Raw genomic sequence first — 25,865 nt, forward strand, 5'->3', positions numbered from 1 at the left:
TAAACCCTCCGGTTTATATAGACACCGGAGGGGGCTAGGGTTACACAAGGTCGGTTACAAGGGAGGAGATCTACATATCCATATTGCCAAGCTTGCCTTCCACGACAAGGAGAGTCCCATCCGGACACGGGACGAAGTCTTCAATCTTGTATCTTCATGGTCCAACAGTCCGGCTAATGTATATAGTCCGGCTGTCCGAGGACCCCCTAATCCAGGACTCCCTTAGAGCCTGAAGCCAATGTTGTGCCTGAAGCTCATGTACAACCTGAAGCCACCTTGAATGCTGAAGCCACTGTTCCCCCTCCAAGGCCTCACATCATGGAACATGCTTACAATCGTGGCTAGCTTGTCACAATGAGATGGCCCATTTTGGTCCCTCCAACGGCTCCAGGACCACAGTACGACTACCACATTGAGCAGAGGCCTCAGGTTAAAAAGCCAAAGCCCAGACTGCCAAGGCTTCCAGGTGCTGCTACAGCGCCAGGATCTTTTAGCGTGAACAGCTTCAGGGAGCACAACACATTCTTTGACAGCGCCAAAAATCCATATACGAAGCCAAAGATCTCATCTGATCGCTTCTGGAGCTATCAGCAGCACAACTATTACTCCTGCATTTTTATACAATCAAGAGCGGATCTTTCCTCACATGCGTCTTGATTGTGAAGCTATTGCCGGGCTGCCCTGTCTTGAAGAAGCACTGGATTGCTTTAGGGATGCTAGTCTTCTACACTTCGTCACTGATAAAGAGCACTGGAATGAAGAGCTTCTGCTGTAGTTCTATGCCACACTTCACATTCGTGGCTACAACAGGGATCCGAAGACATGGATCCTTGAGTGGATGACAGGAGATGTGCACCATGAAGCCAAAGCTCAAGACATCATCGAGCTGTCTTCCCTGCCCACTCCAGGTGAGCTCTATGAGCCTGGTTGTCAGCTACACAGAAATGAGCTGCAGAGTATATTCCAGAAGCCTGAGCCAAATATGAGTCAGATGCTCAGCATGATGAAGCCATTGCCACAAGATGCTGAATATCCCAAGGAATTCTTTGTCAAGGACCTCGAGTACCTGCCCCACACAATTTATCATATTCTGAGGCGGACTCTATGGCCAATCAAGGGATATTCTTCCGAAGCCAAACTTGAAGGCACCATGAAGACTTTGGTATTCTATATTGTCAATGGCATCAGATTCAATACCCAGGATTTCTTCATCAGGAACTTGCTGCATCTGGGATTGATCTATTTGGCTTGAAATTTTATGCTCCATGGGTGATGCGCCTGATCAAACTCCACTCATCTGTTGACTATCAGCCCTCAGCGCGCAACCATCTTGTATTTCTGCCTGAGGTTGATCTGTCAGTTGAAGCCATCTACCCTGAGCCTGCCAAAGAACCCCTATATCTTCATAATGTTGATCGTCAGAGCTTCACCCAACCACTAGAAGGTATTCATGTTCCAAATGTTGTTACTCATGCGTACCCTCTGGCTGGCAATATGCGTGAGCCACATCGTGCCAACACTGAAGCCACTGCCAGTACAATCGCTCAAAGGCCTCGGAAGCATTCTCGCATTCTCAACGACCGAGAGCTTCTTGTGGCCTTACATCAGAAGTAGGACAAGCACCATGACTGGCTAAAGCGTCAGATGCAGAGTATCTTGATGGACGTCAATCACATCAGAAACTTGGCCACCAAGAACTCGTTTGTAGCCCATGAAGCCTGTCTGCGGTCTTGGAAGAGTCTCACACTGCTATGCCCTGAAGAAGATCTTCGCGAAGATGGCTTCACAGAAGGCTTCAAATTTGACTCCAGACCTCCACACAATGCAAGCTGGCGCCGCACTCCATCTATAGAAGATTCCGAGTGTTCATCTTCGGCTGCAACTATTGTTGCGAGAGTCGTCGATAAAGAAGACGACGCCACTTCACCGACCATGGCTGCACTGCATCTCGACGCTGCACTAGGCCCTTCTGCACCATCGAACTCTAGTGTCGACCCTGCACCTTCATCTACTCCTGATGGGAACGAGTAGATACTCTATGTCTTCAAATCTTTTTGGTCCTTCCTGACAAAAGGGGGAGAAGCATATGAGTTGATAGTCTTCAAGCGGGTCCTTATGGGGGGTTGCTATATTTTGCCAAGTGTTTACAACTCTCGTCTTCTGATTCATTTGGTTCTTCGGGTTGTAACACTTAAACTCGATGGTCGTCTGCTACTTCTTATGCTACCTAGTGATGCGATGATAAATTCCGCATGAAGCTATTCCGTAGACGTCCATTTTTCATTTTGCATGTCATTATCTTCGTTATATCTTTATATGCATGATGAATTGTCTTCATAAGTTGAAGAGGATCTCCACAAAGTAAAACCTACCATGTACATTTGCATTCAAAGGCAACCTACTTATATGCACATCTTCAGGGGGAGCCTTTTGCTACTTATGAAGACAATGGCTTTATCCCTAAACTCTCACATACTTTTATCCCCGTTGAAAACTTCAACCAGTTTGTCATCAATCACCAAAAAGGGGGAGATTGTAAGTGCATCTAGTGCCACCCCTAGTTGGTTTTGGAGTATTGACGACAGACTTGGTTGAGGGACTAATGTGTTTGTGAGAATTGCAGGATAACACAGGTAGTAGTCCCTCATTGATTCGATTTACCTACCAGAGATGACCCCTAAAAATGTGTGAAGACATTGAAGACAATGGTGGTTGTGAAGATATTCACAACGAAGATTATGACTCGAGAAGACATTCACGTGAAGACTATGGAGTGCGAAGACATAGTTGTTTCGTAGTTTTCTTTTCTTCTTTGTTGAGTCATAGGAACCACCGCACTGTTAAGTGGGGTCCTAGTGAACAAAGTTAGAGTGACTGATGTGATGCTCAACCAAATCCTATGTCTTCAAGCGAAGACAATGAGAGCAAATCTTATCCAAAGTTGGATGAGTCGGCATTACTTGTAGCCCAAGTCAAGCTGCCGCGTGTGTTTGAAATCTGGCCGTTGGACACGTGTCAGTTCCTTAGTGACCCAGGGTCATTTTGGACAAATCAGGTCGGGTTGCCTCCTGGCTATAAATAGCCCACCCCCTACACCATAAATTGGTGGCTGCTCAGAGTTAGTGCACGGCTTTTGTCGTTTGAGAGCAACCCACCTCTGAAGCATTTGAGAGAGAGATCCTTGCGAGGACAAAGCCCAAAACACCTAGAGCCAAAGAGTGTTAGGCATCACTGAAGTCTTTCTGTCCGCGTGATCTGAAGACTTGTTACACTTGAGGACTGTGAATCCTCCAGCCGGTTAGGCGTCGCGTTCTGAGCATCCAAGAGTCATTGTGGATTGCCGGTGAACAAAGTCTGTGAAGGTTTGGAAGTCTACCTTGAAGACTTACCAGAGTGATGGGAGAGGACTAAGTGTCCTTAGCTCAAGGGGAATAAGGTGAAGACGCGGTCTTCTGAGTTAAATCTCAGCCTCCCTAACCAGACGTACAGTTGTCACAACAACTGGAACTGGTCCAACAAATCCCTGTCCTCCCCAAGCAACTGGTTCTATCTCTTATCTTTCCTTATTTATAGTTTGTCTTCGTGAAGTCATTGCCTGCTTGCATTATCTGACTGACTTCACTGTGTGAAGACTGTTGTTGTTTGGCTCCATCCTATCTTCCACCCTGATCCATACTACCTAGCTGCTGATAGTCTTCGTGCTTTATCTTCATTACTTATTTGACTATGGCTTGTCTAGTGTAGTTTACCTTCCGCTACATATCAATAGGTTCATTTCTATTGTTTGTCTTCAAAGCCCCCGTGTTTTGCAGACTTTCATAAAATTCACCTATTCAACCCCCTCTAGCCGATAACTAGCACTTTCAGTTATGAATTTTCAAAGAACTTTGCCCATTACTTTGAAATTTCATAACAAGTTCATATGAACTCTGAAAAATGCAAATAAGATACTAGAACGTTTAGAAAAAAATCACCTATAATTTTTCTTTTTATTCATGAAAATTTATTGTTTATACCTTTTTATGCTTAATAATATTAATAATATTAATAACCTCGGGTAGTTTAAACATTACTTTTTTACTGAATGAAATTACATGCACATGAAGGTAATGTTTTTCTGAGCATTTGATATCTTATTTGCATTATTACGAGTTCATATGAATTTGTTATGAATTTTTGAAGTATTGGTCAAAGGGCACTTGGATGACCACACACACAAATCTAAAGTAAAAAATGAGCAGAGTCAAAAAGTAAGGGCAAAACACGTGGGGTGGTTCTGACTAAGGAAAAAAATGCATTTGACCCTTTTTTCTTCTGAGATGTTGCTGTGGAGCCTTGACTAACCAAAAATGTTTAGAAATGACTATAGCTTTTTGTTTTGATTGAAGGCACGATCACGATGATTCCTTCGGGGTCCAAAAGCCGGTACAAATAAACTCTGAACAAAATTTGAATTAATAGAAAGTGTATATATTTAAGATATTTTTATGTAGTTTTCAAGATTTTCTTATCCCAGCAATTAAGTTTGAAACTTTTACAGACCTTAAAACATGTCATAATTTCACTCACAAATCCGATAAAATATGCGCACTAAAATTTGAATTGTTATTTTGTATTTAGAGTCCTTTATTTGTGAATAAACATATTGTTCACTTATTGTGATTATAGTAGAGTAAATCAAAATTTAATTTACGAGACACACAAGACGTCAAGTTAGGGTTTAAGCCTGGTGGGCAAGGCTCGGCCATCACCTTTGTACCCACAAGCCAGTATTGGTTAACAAAAGTGAGTGTACACATATCCTAAAATAAGGACTACTAACAAACTTTCAATTAGTAGAAAGTGCACATATTCAAAGACTTTCATGTATTTTTTTACTGACGAGGCTTGCAATCCCAAAAATATGGATACCGGGACTGTGATTATCAATTGTGTTTGGTATGTAAATCTTTTATATGCAAATAAACAGGATTTCCCCTTATTCAGAGTATTTTCTAAAGCATTAAAATCACATTTAACTTGTATATTAAAAGCATATGACCTATAAAATTGAAAATGCAAAAAACAACAATATAAATTGATGGTGATTTAAAATTATCCTTTCATGTTTCTAGTTTCCACCTTTTAAGGTCATTGCATACCCATTGGAGCACATTTATTAGCATTTCCCCCCGAAAAGGAGGGCTAACCCTCGACTCCACATCGATCGCTGCACACAACCATCTCTTATTTCTAAATGTGAAGTTCAACACAAAGTCATAAACAGGAAAATAAAAACCAAGTCCATCACAACCAAAACGCAAAACATGACACACTCATGCTCCACTTTTATTGGAGCACATCCATTAAGCATGCTACAAGTGTTAAATGGAAGTGGAATGAACAAATCTAATGTAAAAATACAAAATAAATATGCTTGCGAAATGCGAAACACAACAAGTGTGGCCTAAATTATTTGAATTGATCTATTCAGACAACTCGGTTGAGTGAATTTTTCTTCGAGCATGAGGTCCACACAGTAAGGATTGTCGAGAAAGTATTAATGAATGGCCCTTGTCACAACTCCGGGCTGACATCTCATACATGATACTACACCGCTTAGTTGGCTACGCTATCTCTCCTTCGTAAGTCCGTCCGAACCTGGTTCAAATCATTGTCCGACTCCCACAAGTATACATCAACCAATCACCTTGCCATTGTATGTACCCGTCATTACTATATCCAGCCTCGACGCTTGCTAGGCCATAGCATGTCGACCTAATGGTTGTTTTCTCTACAATAACATTTACGCCATATGTGGGGGTGCACTTACTTGAAGTCATGTCTCCTCAACCTTTTCGCAACTTGGCAAATCGGCAGCCCTGGATAATCCAAAGTCACCATCTCCTTACATGGCTCATTACATCAAAGGAAGACCTCATAAAAGAATGCCTAAGAAGGCGTAAGAAGTTCCGGGCCCATAAGGAGAAAGGCAACAAGAGCGCAATCGAGAATCAAGCCTTGCACTTACCACTTAGGATCATCCTAATGGCAAGTGAAGCACTCACAAGAATGCCCACTACCATGATACCTCCTTTGAACACTGAAGGCTGGGGATTGCCGAAAACCACTTCCAAGATCTATGACAAACTTCTTGCTCATATAAATTCCCTCATTATGCTAAAACATCATACCTTAAGGCAATCCAAGTGGCCAGAGAGCCACAACGAGAAACTCAGACTTCCGGCTCCCACTTAGTTTTTTCATGCACCAACACCTAGCCGCCACAACAAATCACTCATAACAAATTAACAGACGCCCAAAGAAGCAAAGGAAAAAGCATGGGAAACAAAATGACTCCAAAGCCAATCACATTTCTCGCATGCCTCTCTTTGCTCACCCAGCAAGCATGAATGGTTCAGCTCCTACTTCTTTGACAAAGGGCAAGGTAACAACCCCCCCCCCCCCCCCCCAAAGTGCGAGAAAATGCCCTCAATATATTAATGAAAGATAATCCAACGAGACTATCACAAAAGGATAGTGATCCCTTGTCGAGCAATAATTTCTCGAACTGTCAACCACTGTGAGAGCCCTCTATATGGTCAAACTCATAGGTCTTGAAGATGTTCTACGAGTTCTGACAAGAATAGTCGCCACTCTCAAAGCCAACGTCACCGGGACTAAGGTCGCAAGCATTCTTGTAACTCTCCCAATAGAAATCCAAGGAACAACGTCCTCGTTATATTTGTGGCATGAAGCTATGGAGTTGTACTTTGGAGAATCCGACCCACAACAATTCATCGATATCTTATCCACGGTTGTTCGGGCTGGAGGTGGAGGAACAACTGAGATGTGCAATATTTTTCCTGCTAGCGCTATTTGGAATGACTCGGATTTGGTTTCACAATCAAAGCAAGAACTCCATCAAGATATGGGCACATTTCCCCATAAACTTCTAAGGAAATTTGATACAACCATTGACTTCATACGAGCTATAGATTGTCTAAAATACAAAGAGAGCCTCTTTGAAACTACTTCAACTGATTCTCGCAAGCAAGAAGCCAAATTGCCAAGGCCCTGATCACCGGCTTAGCCCCATGTATCTTCCATGGGCTCTTAGTGGCGTTGGTGACCTTCTAATGTTGGCGGGCATGCTATGGTATGTTCCCGCGTATACATGGTATGGACGGTTGCATATTGATGTCCACTTCGGGGCTATGAGCTCGTATGACTGTCGTGGCGTGATGATCTAGTTTGCAGCAATGCCTTCTTCATTGAAAATGGAGACGACGGGACAAGGTGACTTAAGTTTGGTGGTGCTCTTGAACACAGGGTCTCGAGCTCCGGAGTGAAAACTCTAGGTTTGTCATGCACTTGTTGTACCCGACAATGATAGTGTCTCCATATCATCCCCTTATTGGAGGTAATGTATGTAGTTTGCTCGAACTTTCTTTTGGGGGTGAAATTCTAAGATATAGTCTCCATGGGTGGGTCTGGTAGTGACAACACATATGCGTCGTTTCTTTATTGGAGGCATCGTTATTAAAGCATTTTCCCCATAATCTGGTTGCTGTCCTTGATGGTGGTTGATTTTGCTGCATGTTGTAGTTTACTTCGACGTGAGTTTCACAGGCCATTGATTTTTCCCTTCTATTTTCTTGGTGTGTGTCTTGATCTTGCCTATGTGCATTATAGTCATGCTGACACTGGATGTGCTCATGATGCTTGTATTCTTTTGATATGATATTATGAATTAATAAAAACACTCTTTATTGAAAAACCAGTTCGGCACACTCGTCGACACTTTGATGGGTTGCTCATGTGTGCACCACGTCACATATGTGTAGCACCACCTAGTGAGAAAGAAAATATACGCTGGGCCATTTCTACAAAGGTATGGCTAAGTCTTAGTCAACCGAGACTTAACCAAGTCTAAGTCAAGTGACATAACATGTAAGAAATAAAAAAATTTAAAAACAATTTTTTTCACGGATCTTCACATAAGATTCGATGAATATAGCATCGACTGAGACTTAACTTTCAGTCGACTGAGATTTAGCAATCTCGTTTCTACAATTCTGAGCGAAAATATACACCACATATGCTACAGTTTCAGTGTTTCATCACCTTCAGAATGAAAAACAAAAAATACAGTAGCTGTAGAAAAGCAAACATGCATGAAAGTATCACACACAAAAATTTCCCTTATTGTTCAGGAAGTAGCGGCCGTAGTGGCTTTGCCATCAGTTGCAATTGCGGCGCCGTGAGATCGAAGGTGTAGCACAAATTCGTCGATGTACCGCTCCTGCCGTTCCGAATTAGCTACGACCTCCTGCATCTTCGCTGCACCTGCCACGAATCTCCTCCTTGCCTCCCCGTCAACCATGACGTCCCGGACCGCGCTCGCGATGCCATGCCGGTCGAACGACCCATTGCTCTCGTCCCTCGCCACCTGCAACCCCGCCATCTTGGCCTCCATTTGGCGCGCATTCGGGCCTTGGTCGCCGAAGATGGGCAGCATGACGAGTGGGTGCCCAAACAGGAGCCCTTCGATCAGCGAGTTCTGGCCGCAGTGCGTCAGGAACCCGCCCACGGCGGGGTGCGCCAGGATGCTCATCTGAGGAACCCACCCCGTGGTCACCAGCCCCTGGCCGCGAGCGCGCTCTTGGAAACCCGGTGGAAGCATGTCGGCTCCGTCATCTAGGACGGCGGCGCCGCTGGGCTTCCGGAGAGCCCAGAGGAAGCGCGTCCCGGCGAGCTCCAGCCCGAGGGCGAGCTCGTGTACCTGCTCCAGGGGCAGCGGCACTTCGCTCCCCAGCGCCACGTACACCACCGAGCCGGGCGACTGCGCGTCCAGCCAGCGCACGCTGGCGTGCTCTGATGATTCATTGGTGCCGCCGGCACGACGGCCTCCGTCGGGTGACGGTGGGAGAAGGCCGAGAGGCACGACCGGCATGCCGAGGAGCGGTTGCACCAGCGGGAAGGACTCGGGCTCCCACTCCACGCAGCTCCGGATGACCCCGAGCGCGGACCTCTCTTTCGTCAACAGCCAGCGCTGGGCGAGGGACATACCCGATGCGCCTTGGTCGCCGTACATGGGAGCCATGTCCTCCTGCTTGTAACGAGGGCGGGTCTCGGCGCGCGCAATAGCGATCACAGCAGCGGTCGGGAGAAGCATCGCGCATGGCACCTGATTGATTGAGCATCGAGCTAGATTTGACATGTGCATGGGATGGAATTAATGGAACGAAGCGAGCAGCGCGCGCGGCAGGTGAGCCGAACCTTTTGCTGGACGGCGGCGACGGCGACCCAGTGGTGGAAGCTGTCGGCGATGACCCAGTGAGGCCTCGTGCCCTCATCGGCGCACGCGGCGGCCATGAACTCGGCGAAGGGCGCGGCGAGGCCGTCGAAGGCTTTGAGGTGGAGCTCCCGCTGGTCGACGGGGACGTCGTTGGTGGACTCGGCGCCGTCGGGGAGGCCGTCGACGCGCGGCAGCGGGAGGGCGACGAGGTCGACGCGCGGCGCCGCGGCCGGGCGCAGCGGCGGGAGGCGGGCGAGGTTGCGCGGCGTGGAGACGTATGACACGCGGTGGCCTCGCGACGCCAGCCGCTCGGCGAGCTCCAGGTACGGGAGCATGTGGCCGAAGGCGAGCCAGGGGACGATCACGACGCGCAGCGGCGAGGAGGAGGACCCGGCGCTGTCCATGGCGGGGCTCAGGAGCTAGCTCGGCCTGCCTGACGACGGGCCGTGTGTTCAAGTACACACCAAATCTCAAAGTTGGAGTACTTTGTTTCTTATTTTGTTCAGTGTCGAACGTTAAATAAGTTCCACGGCATCCACCATCCGACTATTATCGCCACTTGCAATCTGCAGCCTCACCAGTATGATAGTGGTGTGTCTAGAGTATGTCCAGTGGGCCCATGATGGTCCCACCATGAATATCGACAGAGTGGTAAACAGTACGTGGTGTACGAGAATGAAGGCAGCCTGACACCAACTGGTACGAGCGAAACTATTTGCAATTATGATCTATGCTGACGCTTGAACCGCTACTTTGATGCATGATGCTCGACGGAGTATCATGCATGATGCATCGGTAGATCTAGCAGGCCGTGTATGTACGCACATCACTATGTACTATACATGATGGGCAAGTTGTCTAAAGAAAAAGATGATTGGCAACGCAAGTGTGGCGCGCTAAAAAAACGATTACAGCGTCGGAATCGTGAGTTTTTTGCGCACCGGAGCGCTGGCTCCAGCGGCCGCTGCAAAATATAGCGCGCGCGAGCCGCTCCAGCAGACACGCTATATTTGTTCTCTTTTCTACTACGACTCCATACACATTCGGCTTCAATAAAACGATAGATAAAAACGATAGATAGATAGATAGATACACATTCCGCTCCAATAAAACGATAGATAGATAGATAGATAGATAGAGTACATAGATAGATAAAAAAGATACATAGATAGTGCATAGATAGTTCATAGCCTCCTCCACCGATAGATAAAATGATAGATAAAAAAAAAGCTACTCCTCGTCATCCTCCTCCGACTCGGACTCCGCCTCAATGATGTCCTCCTCCGACGTCTTAATGAAGGCGTCACAGTACCGATCATCTTGGGAGTCCCAGGACGACGCTGCTCCTAGCTCGATGTTGAATTGAGCGGCCGCCTTCTGCGTACGCCGGTCCTCGCGATAGGCGGCTCGCTCCGCCCTCCTTTGCGCGAAGAACTGCTGCTCGTTGATGACGTCCTGCGGGAAGGGTTGGCGCCACAGTTCCATGGCTTCCTCGTTCATCTCGGGAGGCTGAGACGGCGCTCCCGCCTCCGGTTCTCGCGACAATCTTCGTCGGTGATAAGCCGCGGGGAAGGCGCCCGCTCCCGCGTCGGCACCTCCGGGAAGTTCATGTCCCTACGAGACCGCCGGAGGCGCCACGCCGCCATGTCGTACGCACGAGCGGCCTCGTGGGCGGTGTCAAAGGTGCCGAGGCCGAGGCGCATGTCGTCGGACCGGATCTCGGCGGAGAGGGCGCCGCAAGGGCGCGTGCGGACACCGCAGTAGCCCGAAACTCCCCGGCGGCGCGGCGGCATGGTGGCGCGGCGGTGGTGCGTTGGCAGCGAGGCGAGAAAGCGGCAGAGGAAGCGGGGAGAGAGCGGCAGAGGGCGCGTGGCGAGGTGGAGAGCGGTGGGAGGGCGCGTAGGTGGGCGCTTCATTTATAAAGCGCGTCGGACGCCGCGCGCCCGGCCGCTTTTTCGCACGCGCCTGAGTTTCCCGCCACCGTTAGAGCGCGCGAACCCGCCCCGTGCGCGCTAAAACTGCCTTTTACCCAGCGTGCGTTTTTTGCAGCCACTGTTGGAGATGCTTTAATGCCAACTTGAACCGTTGATCCTAAACGGACGTTCGATTTGTACAGATTTTGTATGTGTGGGACATAAAAACGCACAGCGGATGCAGACGGATAGGCGAACACGGCCTTTGCACCCAATGATGCTACCGCATTTGAAGCGGGCACACCTGTTTTTGCAAATAAAGAATTTATCAAATAGATCAAGTATTAGTTGGAGCTGTACGAAGAACGCCATGGATAGATGCCCGTGGCCAGAGGTGCCTCGCCGGGGGTGGCCGCGCACAGGAGGCAACTAGCGACACCACCATGTTATGATGATCTCTCTCCCGTTTAAACCCAACGGGTCGAGCGGCCCCTGACTCGCGCTCTGATCGGGGGCGCCCAACCAAACCATGGTTGGTGGGCCCCTGTGACCTGCGCTATATAAACAGAGATGGGGGCCGGGGCACGGGATACGAGATTCACCACTGCCGCAAACCCCACCAACACTTCTTACCGATCTAGGGTTAGTGTGGTGCTCACGGGAGGACACCACCGCCACCATCTCTCTGCCATCACCGGCCACTACTTCAGCATGGCCGGCACCGGCTCGAGCTCTTCAACCCAAGGAGAAGGTAGGGCTACCGGATTGATCTAGCCTAACCGATCCAAAGTGACCTATCAAAGGTATCAGCCAGATTGGTTTAGGTTTTTCAGTAGGAAAATGAAACGGGAGTTCTAATCCCGCAAAAGAATCCCCTCTCCTAGAACCCTAATCGACAGGGCAATGAATGAATCCTCAACGAAAAAAGTAGCGCCGCCGCAAGGCCGCGCCGTTCCTCTCGATCCAGACGGGCATCGGCAAGTCGAGCCATTCGGAAGAAGAACACACCCTGCAAAGCGCAAAGGGGCACCGCAACCACACCGTTCGACGGCGGCGCGCTTCCACTAAGGGAAACGCGTCACCGGCGAAGGGGAGGCAACGGCGCCACGGATCATCGCCGGACGCACAGGGGAGCAGGGAAGGGCTCCGTCGCGCCTCACTCGGCTCTCTCTGCCATTGGATTCGGTGGATGGGGAGAATAGGAGGGGGAAGGAGAATGAAAAGTGCGCCGCGGCGCGGCGCAGTGGTCGTTGACGCCGTCGCCGGCGCAGCGCGATGCCCCGCTATGCGGGACAGAGCAAACGACGGAGATAGGAGAACATAAAGGAGGAAAGGAAAGGGCGGCGCGGCTCGGTGCTGTGGCCATCGGCGCCGTTGCCGGCGACCGGCCGGCGCGGTGGCCTAGCGGCCGACGAGAACGGCGCGCATAGTGGAGGAGGAGAGAACGAAGGCGAGCGGCGCCCGAGGGGAAGAATGATTTAGGGCTTCCCCTCCGCCTCGCTGACGAGCTGTTTTGACCGAGCGAAATCGACGCTCGGCCGTCTGATTGCATCGGATGACCCAGAAAGAATCCCTAGCGCCCGGCTGGGCCTTTGGGCCGAAAGGGGGAGCCGACTGGTGATACGTCTCCAATGTATCTATAATTTTTGATTATTTCATGCTATTATATATTCTGTTTTGGATAATTAATGGGTTTTATTATACACTTTTATATTATTTTTGGGAATAACCTATTAACCGGAGGCCCAGCCGAAATTGCTCTGTTTTTTGCCTATTTCAGTGTTTCGCAGAAAAAGAATATCAAACGGAGTCCAAACAGAATGAAACCTTCGGGAACGTGATTTTCGGAACAAACTTGATCCAGAGGACTTGGAGTGGACGTCAAGCAATCAACGAGGAGGCCACGAGGCAGGGGGCGCGCCCTCCACCCTCGTGGGCCGCTCGTGGCTCCATCGACCTACTTCTTCCTCCTATATATACCTACGTACCCCCAAACCATCAGCAGAGGAGCCAAAACCCTATTTCCACCGCCGCAACCTTCTGTACCCGTGAGATCCCATATTGGGGCCTTTTCCGGCGCTCCGCCGGAGGGGGCATTGATCACGGAGGGCTTCTACATCAACGCCATAGCCTCTCCGATGATGTGTGAGTAGTTTACCTCAGACCTTCGGGTCCATAGTTATTAGCTAGATGGCTTCTTCTCTCTCTTTGGATTTCAATACAAAGTTCTCCTCGATTCTCTTGGAGATCTATTTGATGTAATCTTATTTTGCGGTGTGTTTGTCGAGATCCGATGAATTGTGGGTTTATGATTAAGATTATCTATGAACAATATTTGAATCTTCTCTGAATTCTTTTATGTATGATTGGTTATCTTTGCAAGTCTCTTCGAATTATCAGTTTGGTTTGGCCTACTAGATTGATCTTTCTTGCAATGGGAGAAGTTCTTAGCTTTGGGTTCAATCTTGCGGTGCTGATCCCAGTGACAGTAGGGGAAACGACACGTATTGTATTGTTGCCATCGAGGATAAAAAGATGGGGTTTATATCATATTGCATGAGTTTATCCCTCTACATCATGTCATCTTGCTTAAAGTGTTACTCCGTTCTTATGAACTTAATACTCCAGATGCATGCTGGATAGCGGTCGATGTGTGGAGTAATAGTAGTAGATGCAGGCAGGAGTCGGTCTAGTTGTCACGGACGTGATGCCTATATACATGATCATACCTAGATATTCTCATAACTATGCTCAATTCTATCAATTGCTCGACAGTAATTTGTTTACCCACCGTAATACTTATGCTATCTTGAGAGAAGCCACTAGTGAAACCTATGGCCCCCGGGTCTATTCTCTATCATATTAATCTACCATTATTTCTATTACTATTTATCTTGCTTTCTTTACTTCTAGTCTTTATCATAAAAATACCAAAAATATTATCTTATCATCTCTATCAGATCTCACTTTTGCAAGTGGTCGTGAAGGGATTGACAACCCCTTTATCGCGTTGGTTGCAAGGTTCTTATCTGTTTGTGTAGGTACGAGGGACTTGAGCGTGGTCTCCTACTAGATTGATACCTTGGTTCTCAAAAACTGAGGGAAATACTTACGCTACTTTACTGCATCACCCTTTCCTCTTCAAGGGAAGACCAACGCAGTGCTCAAGAGGTAGCAACTGGGCCCAGGCCGCCAACCGCCCCGGGTGGGCTAGGCCGAGGCCGCAGCTTAGCCGCGCGCGCTAGGCTGTGCTGCCGCTAATTTTTTTTGTTTTTTCAGAGTATAGAAAATTTTCTAAAAAGAAATGTTCATGAATTTTTATAAAGAAAATAATAAACAACAACAACAACAACAAAGCCTTTAGTCCCAAACAAATTGGGGTAGGCTAGAGGTGAAACCCATAAGATCTTGCAACCAACTCATGGCTCTGGCACATGGATAGCAAGCTTCCACGCACCCCTGTCCATAGCTAGCTCTTTGGTTATACTCCAATCCTTCAGGTCTCTCTTAACGGACTCCTCCCATGTCAAATTTGGTCTACCCCGTCCTCTCTTGACATTCTCCGCACGCGTTAGCCGTCCGCTATGCACTGGAGCTTCTGGAGGCCTGCACTGAATATGCCCAAACCATCTCAGACGATGTTGGACAAGCTTCTCTTCAGTTGGTGCTACCCCAACTCTAGCTCGTATATCATCATTCCGGACTCAATCCTTCCTCGTGTGGCCACACATCCATCTCAACGTACGCATCTCCGCCACACCTAACTGTTGAACATGTTGCCTTTTAGTCAGCCAACACTCAGCGCCATACAACATTGCGGGTCGAACCTCCGTCCTGTAGAACTTGCCCTTTACCTTTTGTGGCACTCTCTTGTCACAGAGAATGCCAGAAGCTTGGCGCCACTTCATCCATCCGGCTTTGATTCGATGGTTCACATCTTCATCAATACAAGTTCATGATTTTTTATTCGGTCAAAGAAAAGTTTCTGTAAAGAGTAAAAAGTTCATGATTTTTTTTCATGTTTGTCCGCTGCGTAAATGATTAGTAGTGCTCTTTTACAAAGAAAATAAAAGTTTACATAGAAATAAGTTTTTAAGAGCATGTTAAAAGTGATTATTAAAATGAATATGATTATGTTATTTATTTTTATGACCAATGTTGTTAATAACATGATCATGTTTTATTATTGAATTTAAAGGTGCATTTATTTCTAATATTTTGCCCAACGGTAATATAGATTTAATTGCATAGATAATTGTATGTTTAATTTGACCAATGTTATATTAATGCATATGATTGTTATACTGATCTCACCTAAATTGTGATTTCAGGAGGCTTCCACTTGATGAGTTGCCTAAAAGATGTTCCGACACTCAGAGGTGACAATTACACTGAGTGGAGGAAGAAAGTAGAACTGGCATTTGTCTGTGCTGAGCTGGACTGGGTTGTGGACACTCCACAGCCGGTCAGACCTACAGAGCCAGTCAGATAGGCCACTGATGATGATGCTGCATGGGATAAAAAGAGGGGGGATCATGCTCTTGTGGAAATGTTATATTCCATAGAAAACCAAAAGTGGGTCAATGCAAACAAAAAGTGCATGGCATTTATAAATAATACAATTGAGAGCTCCATTGTGGGATCCATTGCGGAGTGCACTTCCGCAGGGGAGTTGCTTACAAAGATAAAGAGTCAGTTCACTGGCTCTTCAAAGATATATGCCACCCAGGTGTTCAAGCAACTGGTGATAGAAAACTACACAGGTGGTAGTCATGGAATAAGAGAGCACATCCTCAGGATGAGCAACATGACAGCAAAGCTTAAGCCCATGGATGAGGACCTGGAGATCAAACCAGCGCTCCTGGTCCACCTGGTCATGGCTTCACTACCAAACGAGTTTGAAACTTTTGTTGTAAACTACAATATGTCACCTGGAACATGGGACATTGAAAAGAAAATAGCAATGTGTGTCCAAGAAGAGGACAGACTCAAAGCCTCACATGGTGGTTCACTCAACTATGTGAAGGACCATAAGAAAAAGAATTACAGTCAAAACAGCAAAAGTTCCCCCTCAAAGCCACATGGTAAAGCTCCCTATCAGCATCAGCAGAAGTCTTTCCCAGTGGACAAAGACACCCGTCTCCACTGTAAGAATACCGGGCATTACAAGAAAGACTGCCCTGATTGGCTAAAGTCAATCATGGCAAAAAGAGGTAACAATATAGTTTCCTTTGTAAATGAATCCTTGTATACACAGTTTTCGAAATCTACTTGGTGGATTGACTCAGGAGCAATTGTTCATGTTGCAAATTCTTTACAGGGATTCCATTCGACACGGACTATGCAAAGAAGCGAAAGACGCATTGAAGTGGCAAACAGAGTTGAAGCAGAAGTTGCAGCTATCGGCGACATCTCCTTGGAGTTAGCCGATGGATTCAAGCTTCTGGTTAGAGATGTTTTATATGTTCCATCATGTCATAGAAACTTGTTTAGTGTTTCATGTTTGGATAAAGATAATTATGAATGTTATTTTGGACATGGAAAGTGTGCCATGTGGTTTAATAACGCTTATGTGGGTGATGCTTTACTACATGATGAGCTTTATTTATTATTGCTACGTGAAAAAATGCATTCTGTGTTTAATGTGAATGAGCATGTCGCGTCGAATAAAGAACAAAAGAAAAGGAACATAACACACGACTCATCGAAATTATGGCACTGTCGCTTGGGCCATATTTCCAAGGGGAGAATAGAATGATTAGTCAAAAGTGAAATTCTTCCTCCGTTAGAATTCTCAGACTTAGAACAATGCATAAATTGCATTAAAGGAAATTATATAAAACAAATAAAAAAGGGTGCAATCCATAGCGCAGGCACACTAGAAATCATCCACACTGACATTTGTGGACCATTTCCGGTGAAAAGTGTGGATGGATATGAGTCGTTCATAACATTCACAGATGACTACTCTCGCTATGGATATATTTATCCAGTCAAAGAAAGATCGGAAGCGTTGGATAAATTTAAAATATTCAAAGCTGAAGTTAAAAATCAGCATGTTAAAAGAATAAAGATAGTAAGATTCGACCGTGGGGGGAGTACTACGGTCGGCACACTCCATATGGCCAAGTCTTTGGACCTTTTGCAAAGTTCTTGCAGGAGACTGGCATAGTAGCCCAGTATTCAATGTCGGGCGAGCCTCAGCAAAATGGAGTAGCTGAAAGGCACAACCGTACACTTATGGATATGGTGCGTAGCATGATGAGTTACTCCACCTTGCCATTGGGATTATCGATGGAGGCGCCTAAAACCGCCAATCACATTCTCAAAAGAGTACCAAGCAAGTCGGTGCCCAAAACACCGTACGAGCTATGGAAAGGAAGAGTGCCCTCCGTACAACACTTCAGGGTGTGGGGGTGCCCTGCTTAGGCCAAAATGTTTAATCCAAACATTGCAAAGTTAGATCCCAAAACAGTGAGTTGCCACTTCATTGGCTATCCAGGCAGATCAAAGGGTTTTCGTTTCTACTGCCAAACGGATATACAAAGTTTGTAGAAACAAGACATGCAGTATTCTTAGAGGACGAAATGATGAGGGGAAGCATGGTAGCTCGGAAAATTGATCTTGAGGAGAAGAGGGTGCATGCACCTAATCCGATGATTCAGGAGCCATTTTTCTCACTACCAGTTGCAACTCCACCCATGACAACTATGGGAGTAGACCCGGAACCTGTCCGTCAGGAGCCGATTGAACCCGTTGTTGAGTATGAAAGGGAGGCACAACAGCAAATTTTAGAAGTGCCAGAAGTTGAGGCACAGAATGTGCCAGAAACTAAGGCCCTTGGAAGGTCTACAAGACACAAAAAGTCAGCTATTTCTACTGATTATAAAGTTTATAACATGGAAATAGTTCATACAGAAAAAGATCCCACCTCATATGAAGAAGCCATGAGAAGCCCTCATTCATCGAAGTGGATGAAGGCAATGGAAGACGAGATGAAATCGATGAGTTCCAAAGATGTTTGGGACTTACAGGAAATTCCTAAAGGAGCCAAGACAGTAGGCTCAAATGGGTCTACAAAACTAAGTATGACTCTAAAGGGAATGTAGAAAAGTATAAAGCAAGACTTGTGGAAAAGGATTTACACAAAGAGAAGGGATAGATTACAATGAGACATTTTGTCCAGTCTCATGTAAGGATTCCTTCAGAATCATAATGGCATTAGTTGCTCATTTTGATTTAGAGTTACATCAAATGGATGTAAAGGCGACATTTCTCAACGGGGATTTAAAAGAAAATGTCTACATGAAACAACCCAAGCGTTTGATCATGGAAGGCAAGGAAAATATGGGATGCCGCTTGAAGAAATCCATTTTTGGATTAAAGCAAGCCTCTAGACAGTGGTATTTAAAGTTTAATCAAATGATTAAAAGTTTTGGATTTAAAGAAAATATTAAGGATAACTGCATTTATGCAAAGTTTGAAAATGGGAAATATATTTTCCTAATCTTGTATGTGGATGATATCGTGCTTGCTAGCAGTGATGTTAGTCTACTACAAGAAATAAAGAAATTCTTATCCTCAAATTTTGACATAACAGATCTTGGTGAAGCATCATATGTTTTGGGCATAGAAATTCACCGAGATAGGAACAATGGAGTCTTAGGACTATCGCAGAAGGCATATTTAGAAAAGGTTCTTAAAAACTATAATATGCATGCGCGTAAAGCCACACCTGCTCCTATCGTCAAGGGCGATAGTTTTGGGAAATTCCAGTGTCCCAAGAATCAATACGAGATCGATCAAATGAAATCAGTACCATATGGTTCGGCGTTGGAAGCTTACAGTATGCACAAGTGTGCACTCGCCCTGACTTAGCTGTTATCACTGGGGTACTCGGTAGATATGAAGAGAATCCAGACATTGAGCACTGGAAGATGGTAAAGAAAGCATTGCGTTATGCACAAGGCACGAAGGACTAGATGCTAACATACAGGAGATGTGATTCCCTAGAGATAAAAGAGTATTCAGACGTAGATTTTGCGGGGGACAGAGATGATAGAAAATCCACGTCAGGATACATATTCACTCTCGCTGGGGGAGCTATTTCATGGAAAAGCTCCAAGCAGTCGATAGTTGCATCATCCATGATGTATGCAGAATTTATAGCATGCTTCGAGGCCACGGGGCAGGCGATATGGCTAAAGAAATTTATACCCGACTTGAAAGTGGTAGATTGTATTCACAAACCACTAAAGATGTACTGCGACAACCAGCCCACAGTATTTTACGCTCACAACAACAAGTAGAGTAATGCTGCCAAAACAATAGACATAAGATATTACGTTGTGAAAGATAAAATCCAGGATCAAACAATAAGTCTCGAGCATGTAAGGACAAGGATATGCTTGCGGATCCGCTAACGAAAGGCTTACCACCCAGTGTGTTCAAGGAACACTTAGCCGGCATGGGTTTAAAGGAAAGCCTTATGATTCCTGGATATGCCTAAAAGGAACAGAATTTGTTTCTGAACAAAACGTATGTTGTAGCTGTATGATTCTATCGGCAATTAAGCTGTGACGATGAAACATGCTCTATGTACCAATATGTGATTGAAAGTGCAACTATCCCTGGGTGGTTTTGGTAATTCCTAACAATATATAGCCCATTGAGCTAATGCTATTTCAAGATAGATATTTCAGGAAAGCTCAATGATTGGCATGGCATGGATTAGAAAGTGGACCCTTCAAAATGCTAAGGACAAAAGATTGGCTTAAGCTCAAAGCACAAGACTCTACATTTTCTATTTTAGTGATCCAAGATCACATTGAATCTATAGGAAAAGCCAATACTATTAAGAAGGGATGAGGTGCTTGCTCAAAATGCTTAGTGATATGCTCCAAAACCCTCAACTACTTTCTCATATCCACATATGTACCAAACCAAAAGTCCAACTCGGCCCCACCGATTCCTTCTATCCGGCGCCACTGAGTTCAGTTGACATAGCCACTGCCATAAACCCTAGTCTTTTCGGTCTCACCGATAGGGATCTCGGTCTCACCGAGATGGGATTGTAATCTCTCTGTTTCCCTTCATAACTTTTTGGTCAAACCGAGATGAGCGATCGGTCCCACCGAGATTGCAATGCAAACACTCTGTTTCCCTTTCGTAACGTTTCGGTCCAACCGAGATGAGCGAATCGGTCCCACCGAGTCTGCCTGACCAACTCTCTGTTTGACTATTACCAAAATCGGCCCCACCGAGTTTGTGTAATCGGTCTCACCGAGATTACGTTGCCCTAACCCTAATGATATCCGTCCCACCGAGTTGACATGTCGGTCCCACCGAAACACCTAACGGTCACATTATGAACCAAGTCGGTCTGACCGAGTTCTCTAAATCGGTCCCACTGAGTTTGGTGATTTGTGTGTAACGGTTAGATTTTGTGGGGAGGCTATATATACCCCTCCACCCACTCTTCATTCGTGGAGAGAGCCATCAGAACATGCCTACACTTCCAATACATATTTTCTGAGAGAGAACCACCTACACTTGTGTTGAGGTCAAGATATTCCATTCCAACCACATAAATCTTGATCTCTAGCCTTCCCCAAGTTGCTTTCCACTAAAATCTTCTTTCTACCAAACCCAATCCTATGAGAGAGAGTTGAGTGTTGGGGAGACTATCATTTGAAGCACAAGAGCAAGGAGTTCATCATCAACACACCATTTGTTACTTCTTGGAGAGTGGTGTCTCCTAGATTGGCTAGGTGTCACTTGGGAGCCTCCGACGAGATTGTGGAGTTGAACCAAGGAGTTTGTAAGGGCAAGGAGATCGCCTACTTCGTGAAGATCTACCCTAGTGAGGCAAGTCCTTCGTGGGCGGCGGCCATGGTGGGATAGACAAGGTTGCTTCTTCGTGGACCCTTCGTGGGTGGAGCCCTCCGTGGACTCGCACAACCGTTACCCTTCATGGGTTGAAGTCTCCATCAACGTGGATGTACGATAGCACCACCTATCGGAACCACGGATAAAAAAAATCTCTGTGTCAACATTGCGTTTTCTCCCTCAATCCCATCCCTTTACCTTCATATGCAATTTTTTTACATTCCGCTGCTATACTCTTAGAATTGCATGTGTAGGTTGATTGCTTGACTTGTGCTAAGTTGTTAAAATCTGCCAAGAACTAAAATTGGAAAAAGGCTAGATTTTTATTTGGTCAAGTAGTCTAATCACCCCCCTCTAGACATACTTTCGATCCTACAAGTGGTATCAGAGCTTTGGTCTCCACTTGCTTTGATTTCCATAGCTTTTGGTGGTCATAGCCTTGGTTTCACAACCTAGGAGAGTATGGCGTCTAGTGAGGGAAATTACCACCATAGAGGTCCTTACTTTGATGGTACAAATTTTGCTAGTTGGAAGCATAAGATGAAAATGCATATTCTTGGACATAACCCCACCGTTTGGGCTATTGTGTGTGTTGGCTTGCAAGGTGAATTCTTTGATGGGATAGAACCAAACCGTGAAGCTACCGCGGAAGAGTTGAAGATGTTACAATACAATGCTCAAGCTTGTGATATTCTCTTCAATGGATTGTGCCCCGAAGAATTCAACAAAATCAGCCGTCTTGAGAATGCAAAGGAAATTTGGGATACTTTGATTGATATGCACGAAGGTACCGACTCCGTCAAGGAATCCAAATTGGATGTGCTTCAAAGTCAACTTGACAAGTTCAAAATGAAGGATGGTGAAGGTGTCGTCGAAATGTACTCTAGGCTTGCTCTCATCACAAATGAGATTGCCGGCTTGGGAAGTGAAGAGATGACCGACAAATTCATCATCAAGAAGATCCTAAGAGCCTTGGATGGAAAATATGATATCGTGTGCACATTGATCCAAATGATGCCCAATTACAAAGATCTCAAGCCAACAGAAGTCAGTGGAAGAATTGTTGCTCATGAGATGTCACTCAAGGATAAGGAAGAGCTTCACAACAAGTCTAGTGGTGCTTACAAAGCCTCGTGTGATGCTCCCACATCATCAAGTGAGAAACAAACCTTCAATGAAGAATTGAGCCTAATGGTCAAGAACTTCAACAAGTTCTACAAGAGTAGAAGCAAAGAAAGAAGTTCCAAGTCAAGGTCCTACAATGACAAAAGATCTTCTAGTCGTGAGCGTAATTGCTACAATTGTGGAAGACCCGGACACTACTCAAATGAGTGTATGGCTCCCTACAAAAGAAGAGAAGATTCTCCCAAAAGAAGAAGTAGAAGAGAAGAATCACCACCAAGAGAAAGGAGGAGTAGAGATGATCGTTATGAATGAAGACCCTCTCGGAGAAGCAAGGACTCGGAAAGGAAGGAAAAGTCATCAAGGGGCTACACAAAAAGAAGACATTAAGCTCATGTTGGTGAATGGGTATCCGACTCCGACTCCGACAATCACTCCAAAAGAAGTTATCAGTCCGACTCCGAATATACTCAAGATGAAGGTGTTGCCGGTCTAGCACTTGTGTCAACCAACTCCTACGACATATTTGACTCACCAAATGAAGGAATTGGAAGATGCTTCATGGCCAAAGGTCCAATGTTAACACATCCCGAGTATGTTGATTTCAATAGTGATGAAGATGATTTGCTAGGTGATGATGATTTACTTTTTGACAACTCTAGTGGTGAAAACTATGATGAAATGTCAATTAATCATGCTAATCAAGATAAAACGAATGATGATGATAAGAAGGAGATTGAGCGTCTAACTAAAGAACTAAACACTCTTAAGTTAGCTCATGAAACTACCTTGGAAAATCATCGAGAACTTTTAAAGACTCATGATCAGCTACGCTTTGAAAAGCTCAACCTTGAGCAAGAGCATGAGTTTTTAAAGGCAATCAATGATGATCTTCGCAAAAAAAGTTCTTCTTACATTGCCAAGCGTTTACTCTTGTCTACTTACATGCCACAAGTTAAATCTAGCAACAAGTACAAGAAAGATGCTTCATCTAGTAGTAACAACAATCATGCTAAATCCAATGTTGTTGCTTCTAGTAGTTCTCTTTATTCCACTAATGATTCTCTTAGCCAAGTTACACTTGAGCAAGAAAATAGCTTATTGAAGGGAATTATAGAGAAAGGTGTTTACAAGAGCCTTGCCGGAAGTAAGAAATTTGAGGAAATTGTACGCAAGCAAGGAAGACACCGGAAGAATCAAGGTGTTGGTTTTAAACGAAAGTTCAATACCAATGGAGTTGAGTGGGAAGAAGATCAATACCCCAAGACGAAGTTTGTTCCTCACAAGAGAAGTATGATCCTACTTCCTTCAAGGGGACACAAGCTCAAGATGATCTTCCACCACAAGACCACAAGCAAAAAGGCAAGGACAAGCTTCAAGAGGAAACTGATGCATTTGAAGAAGCACCTAAGGCCTTGGTCAAGTGGGTTCCCAAGACTACATCAAATACTACTTCATCAAGTACAATTACAACTCCGACGATTCCCATCAAGATGGTGTGGATCCACAAGAAGAAGAACTAGAGAGCTCTTGAGGGTGACTCCGCCAACACACTTAACTCTTATCATTTTGGCGAGAACAAGTGCAAACAACTTCCATATCTTGCACTAGTTCAAGGAGCCACAAACCCTCTTGTTGGTAAGACAAGGGACAAGGTAACCCAATGCTTTCATGGACATCATCTTGTGTATGGATCACTCTATGTCTATGGATATCCTTGTTTGTTCCTTGTGGGACTAACCCGTGTAGGTATTGAAAGTGCAACTCATTCCAAAGGATTGCTCCAAATGATCTACATCAACATTGAGCATCTACATATTCAACACCTACATGAAGTCATCATCGACAAAACCCAAGGTTAGTTCATCCCTCTAAGGGGGGATATCACATCTAGGGGGAGCTTTACTCTAATCAGTTGAGCTAAAGTAACTCTAATGGTGTGAACACAACAATGCTTTCTGTAAAAGTGGTAACCCCACTTGTGCTTAAACGATGAGTATGACCTATGATCAAATGTTTTCATTTGACTCCTATGTCAATATACTCATATATAGATGACCTAGTCATCGCCAAATTGCTTGATAGATGCTAGAGTGTTTGTGCATGCTTTGTCACATATTTCATTTGCCATTTTATTGTGTGAGCATGTTGGTTGCATGTTTTACTCATTCGAGGACGTCCATTTGTTGTTTTGATTGTTTGGCTCTTTCTCTTTTGCCAAATGGATGGACAAGAATGCCTAAGAACTCCCTCTAGCTATCTATGCTTTCATCATCTCAAACTCTATTCATGCTACATCACAAAGTTTGATCAAGTCAGATTCGAACCAGTCTGTGTGAGGAGCACTCGGAGTTCCCAATTCGTCATAGACTTAAACCTCCAAAACCTCTTTGTGCATCTCGGTCTGACCGATTCATCCTTTTCGGTCCTACCGAGTCACTAAGTTGATATAGGGTTTTCAATCTCGGTGCAACCGATTAGAACCTTTCGGTCACACCGAGTTGCAATAACTGCTTGCAGTTTTGCATCTTGGTGCCACCGAGTCGTTCCACTCGGTCAACCCGACAGGGTCAGGTTATATATACCGACGGGCCAAATTTTGAAAAAAATTCCGAACCCTCTCGCCCGCGCATAACCTGCTCTGCCTCTTCGGGTCTCCGGATCGTCCTCTCACCGCCAACGACCTCCCGCCGCTGGTCTCCGCCGCCGTCAACGGAAGTCTTCACCGCTGTTGCCGCCGTAGCAAGTTCGTCGCCGAACTAGGGTACGAACTTGATCATTGTGCTAATCCCTAACTCCGATTCTTAGCACATTGCTTTGCCATGATTCTTGCCACGATTGAAATCATCCTGTCCAGCGAAAATGTCCTGTAGATTAGTTTTGATTTGAAAATTTAGGGTTAGGTCTCCGCCGAATTCATCTCGGACCGACCGAGTTGTAGAAATCGGTCTCACCGATTTTGGCATAGGCCAAAGCACACGCATTTTCGGTCCGACTGAAAATTGCAAATCGGTGTGACCGAGTTCGATTATTTGTGAAACCCTAGCAGTCTCGGTACCACCGAACTATGACTCGGTCCGACCGAGTTCACTAGTTTAGGTTCCAAAAGCTGCTTCGGTATCACCGAGTTTACAAATCGGTAGATCCGAAATGCTTTCTGTGAAGAACTAAAACTAAGTTTTTAAGTCATCCATTTTGCAAAACTCATGTACTTTGTGATGCTCATCTACTCTACCTCATCTATAACCTGTTCACAGGGTCTGCTGTCAGAGTATTTGCAGAGATGTCTGACCAGAGTGATAGTCAGAACAGGTCTGAGCAACATGTGCAGTTGAGTGAGAGTTCAGATCCCTCTAGCAGCTATGATGAAGGCAGCAGGAGCACACCAAGCAATCTGCCAAAGGCTACCACAAGGACAAGGAAGAAGAGGAATTCTAACTCTGAAGATGAAGATTATGTGGGTGTTGAAGATGAAGCCACTTCAAAGAAGAAAGTGCTGAAGAAAGAGTATGGCTCAGCTGCTGCAACTAAGCCAGGTCTGAAAACAAAGATGCCAGCATGAAGACAACCCATGTGTAAGCCAAGAAAAGTTGCCACAGGAGAAACAATGGAGTTCACTCTTGAACCCAAGGATACTGGAGATGGCAAGAAGAGAAAAGAAA

The 25,865-nt window shown here is 45.5% G+C and overlaps 1 protein-coding gene across 1 annotated transcript; it reads right to left on the bottom strand.

Moving 5' to 3' along the window:
* Nucleotides 1-7,990: 7,990 nt before the first annotated feature.
* On the bottom strand, nucleotides 7,991-9,864 carry LOC123126190 (UDP-glycosyltransferase 91C1-like). The gene is made up of 2 exons (XM_044546569.1): nucleotides 9,262-9,864; nucleotides 7,991-9,169 (listed from the first exon to the last, which is right to left on the bottom strand). Exons 1-2 carry the CDS (start codon nucleotides 9,682-9,684, stop codon nucleotides 8,192-8,194), a joined length of 1,401 nt encoding a protein of 466 aa, XP_044402504.1. The 5' UTR covers nucleotides 9,685-9,864; the 3' UTR covers nucleotides 7,991-8,191.
* Between the last annotated feature and the right edge of the window lie 16,001 nt (nucleotides 9,865-25,865).

Source organism: Triticum aestivum, chromosome 5D, assembly GCF_018294505.1.
Source record: "Triticum aestivum cultivar Chinese Spring chromosome 5D, IWGSC CS RefSeq v2.1, whole genome shotgun sequence".
In the NCBI taxonomy this organism is placed as follows: domain Eukaryota; kingdom Viridiplantae; phylum Streptophyta; class Magnoliopsida; order Poales; family Poaceae; genus Triticum; species Triticum aestivum.

Coding starts and splice junctions, on each gene's coding strand:
- LOC123126190 (XM_044546569.1), bottom strand. CDS start 9,684: ATGGACAGCGCCGGGTCCTCCTCCTCGCCGCTGCGCGTCGTGATCGTC. Junction 9,170..9,261: donor TCGCCGCCGTCCAGCAAAAG/GTTCGGCTCACC, acceptor TCAATCAATCAG/GTGCCATGCGCGATGCTTCT.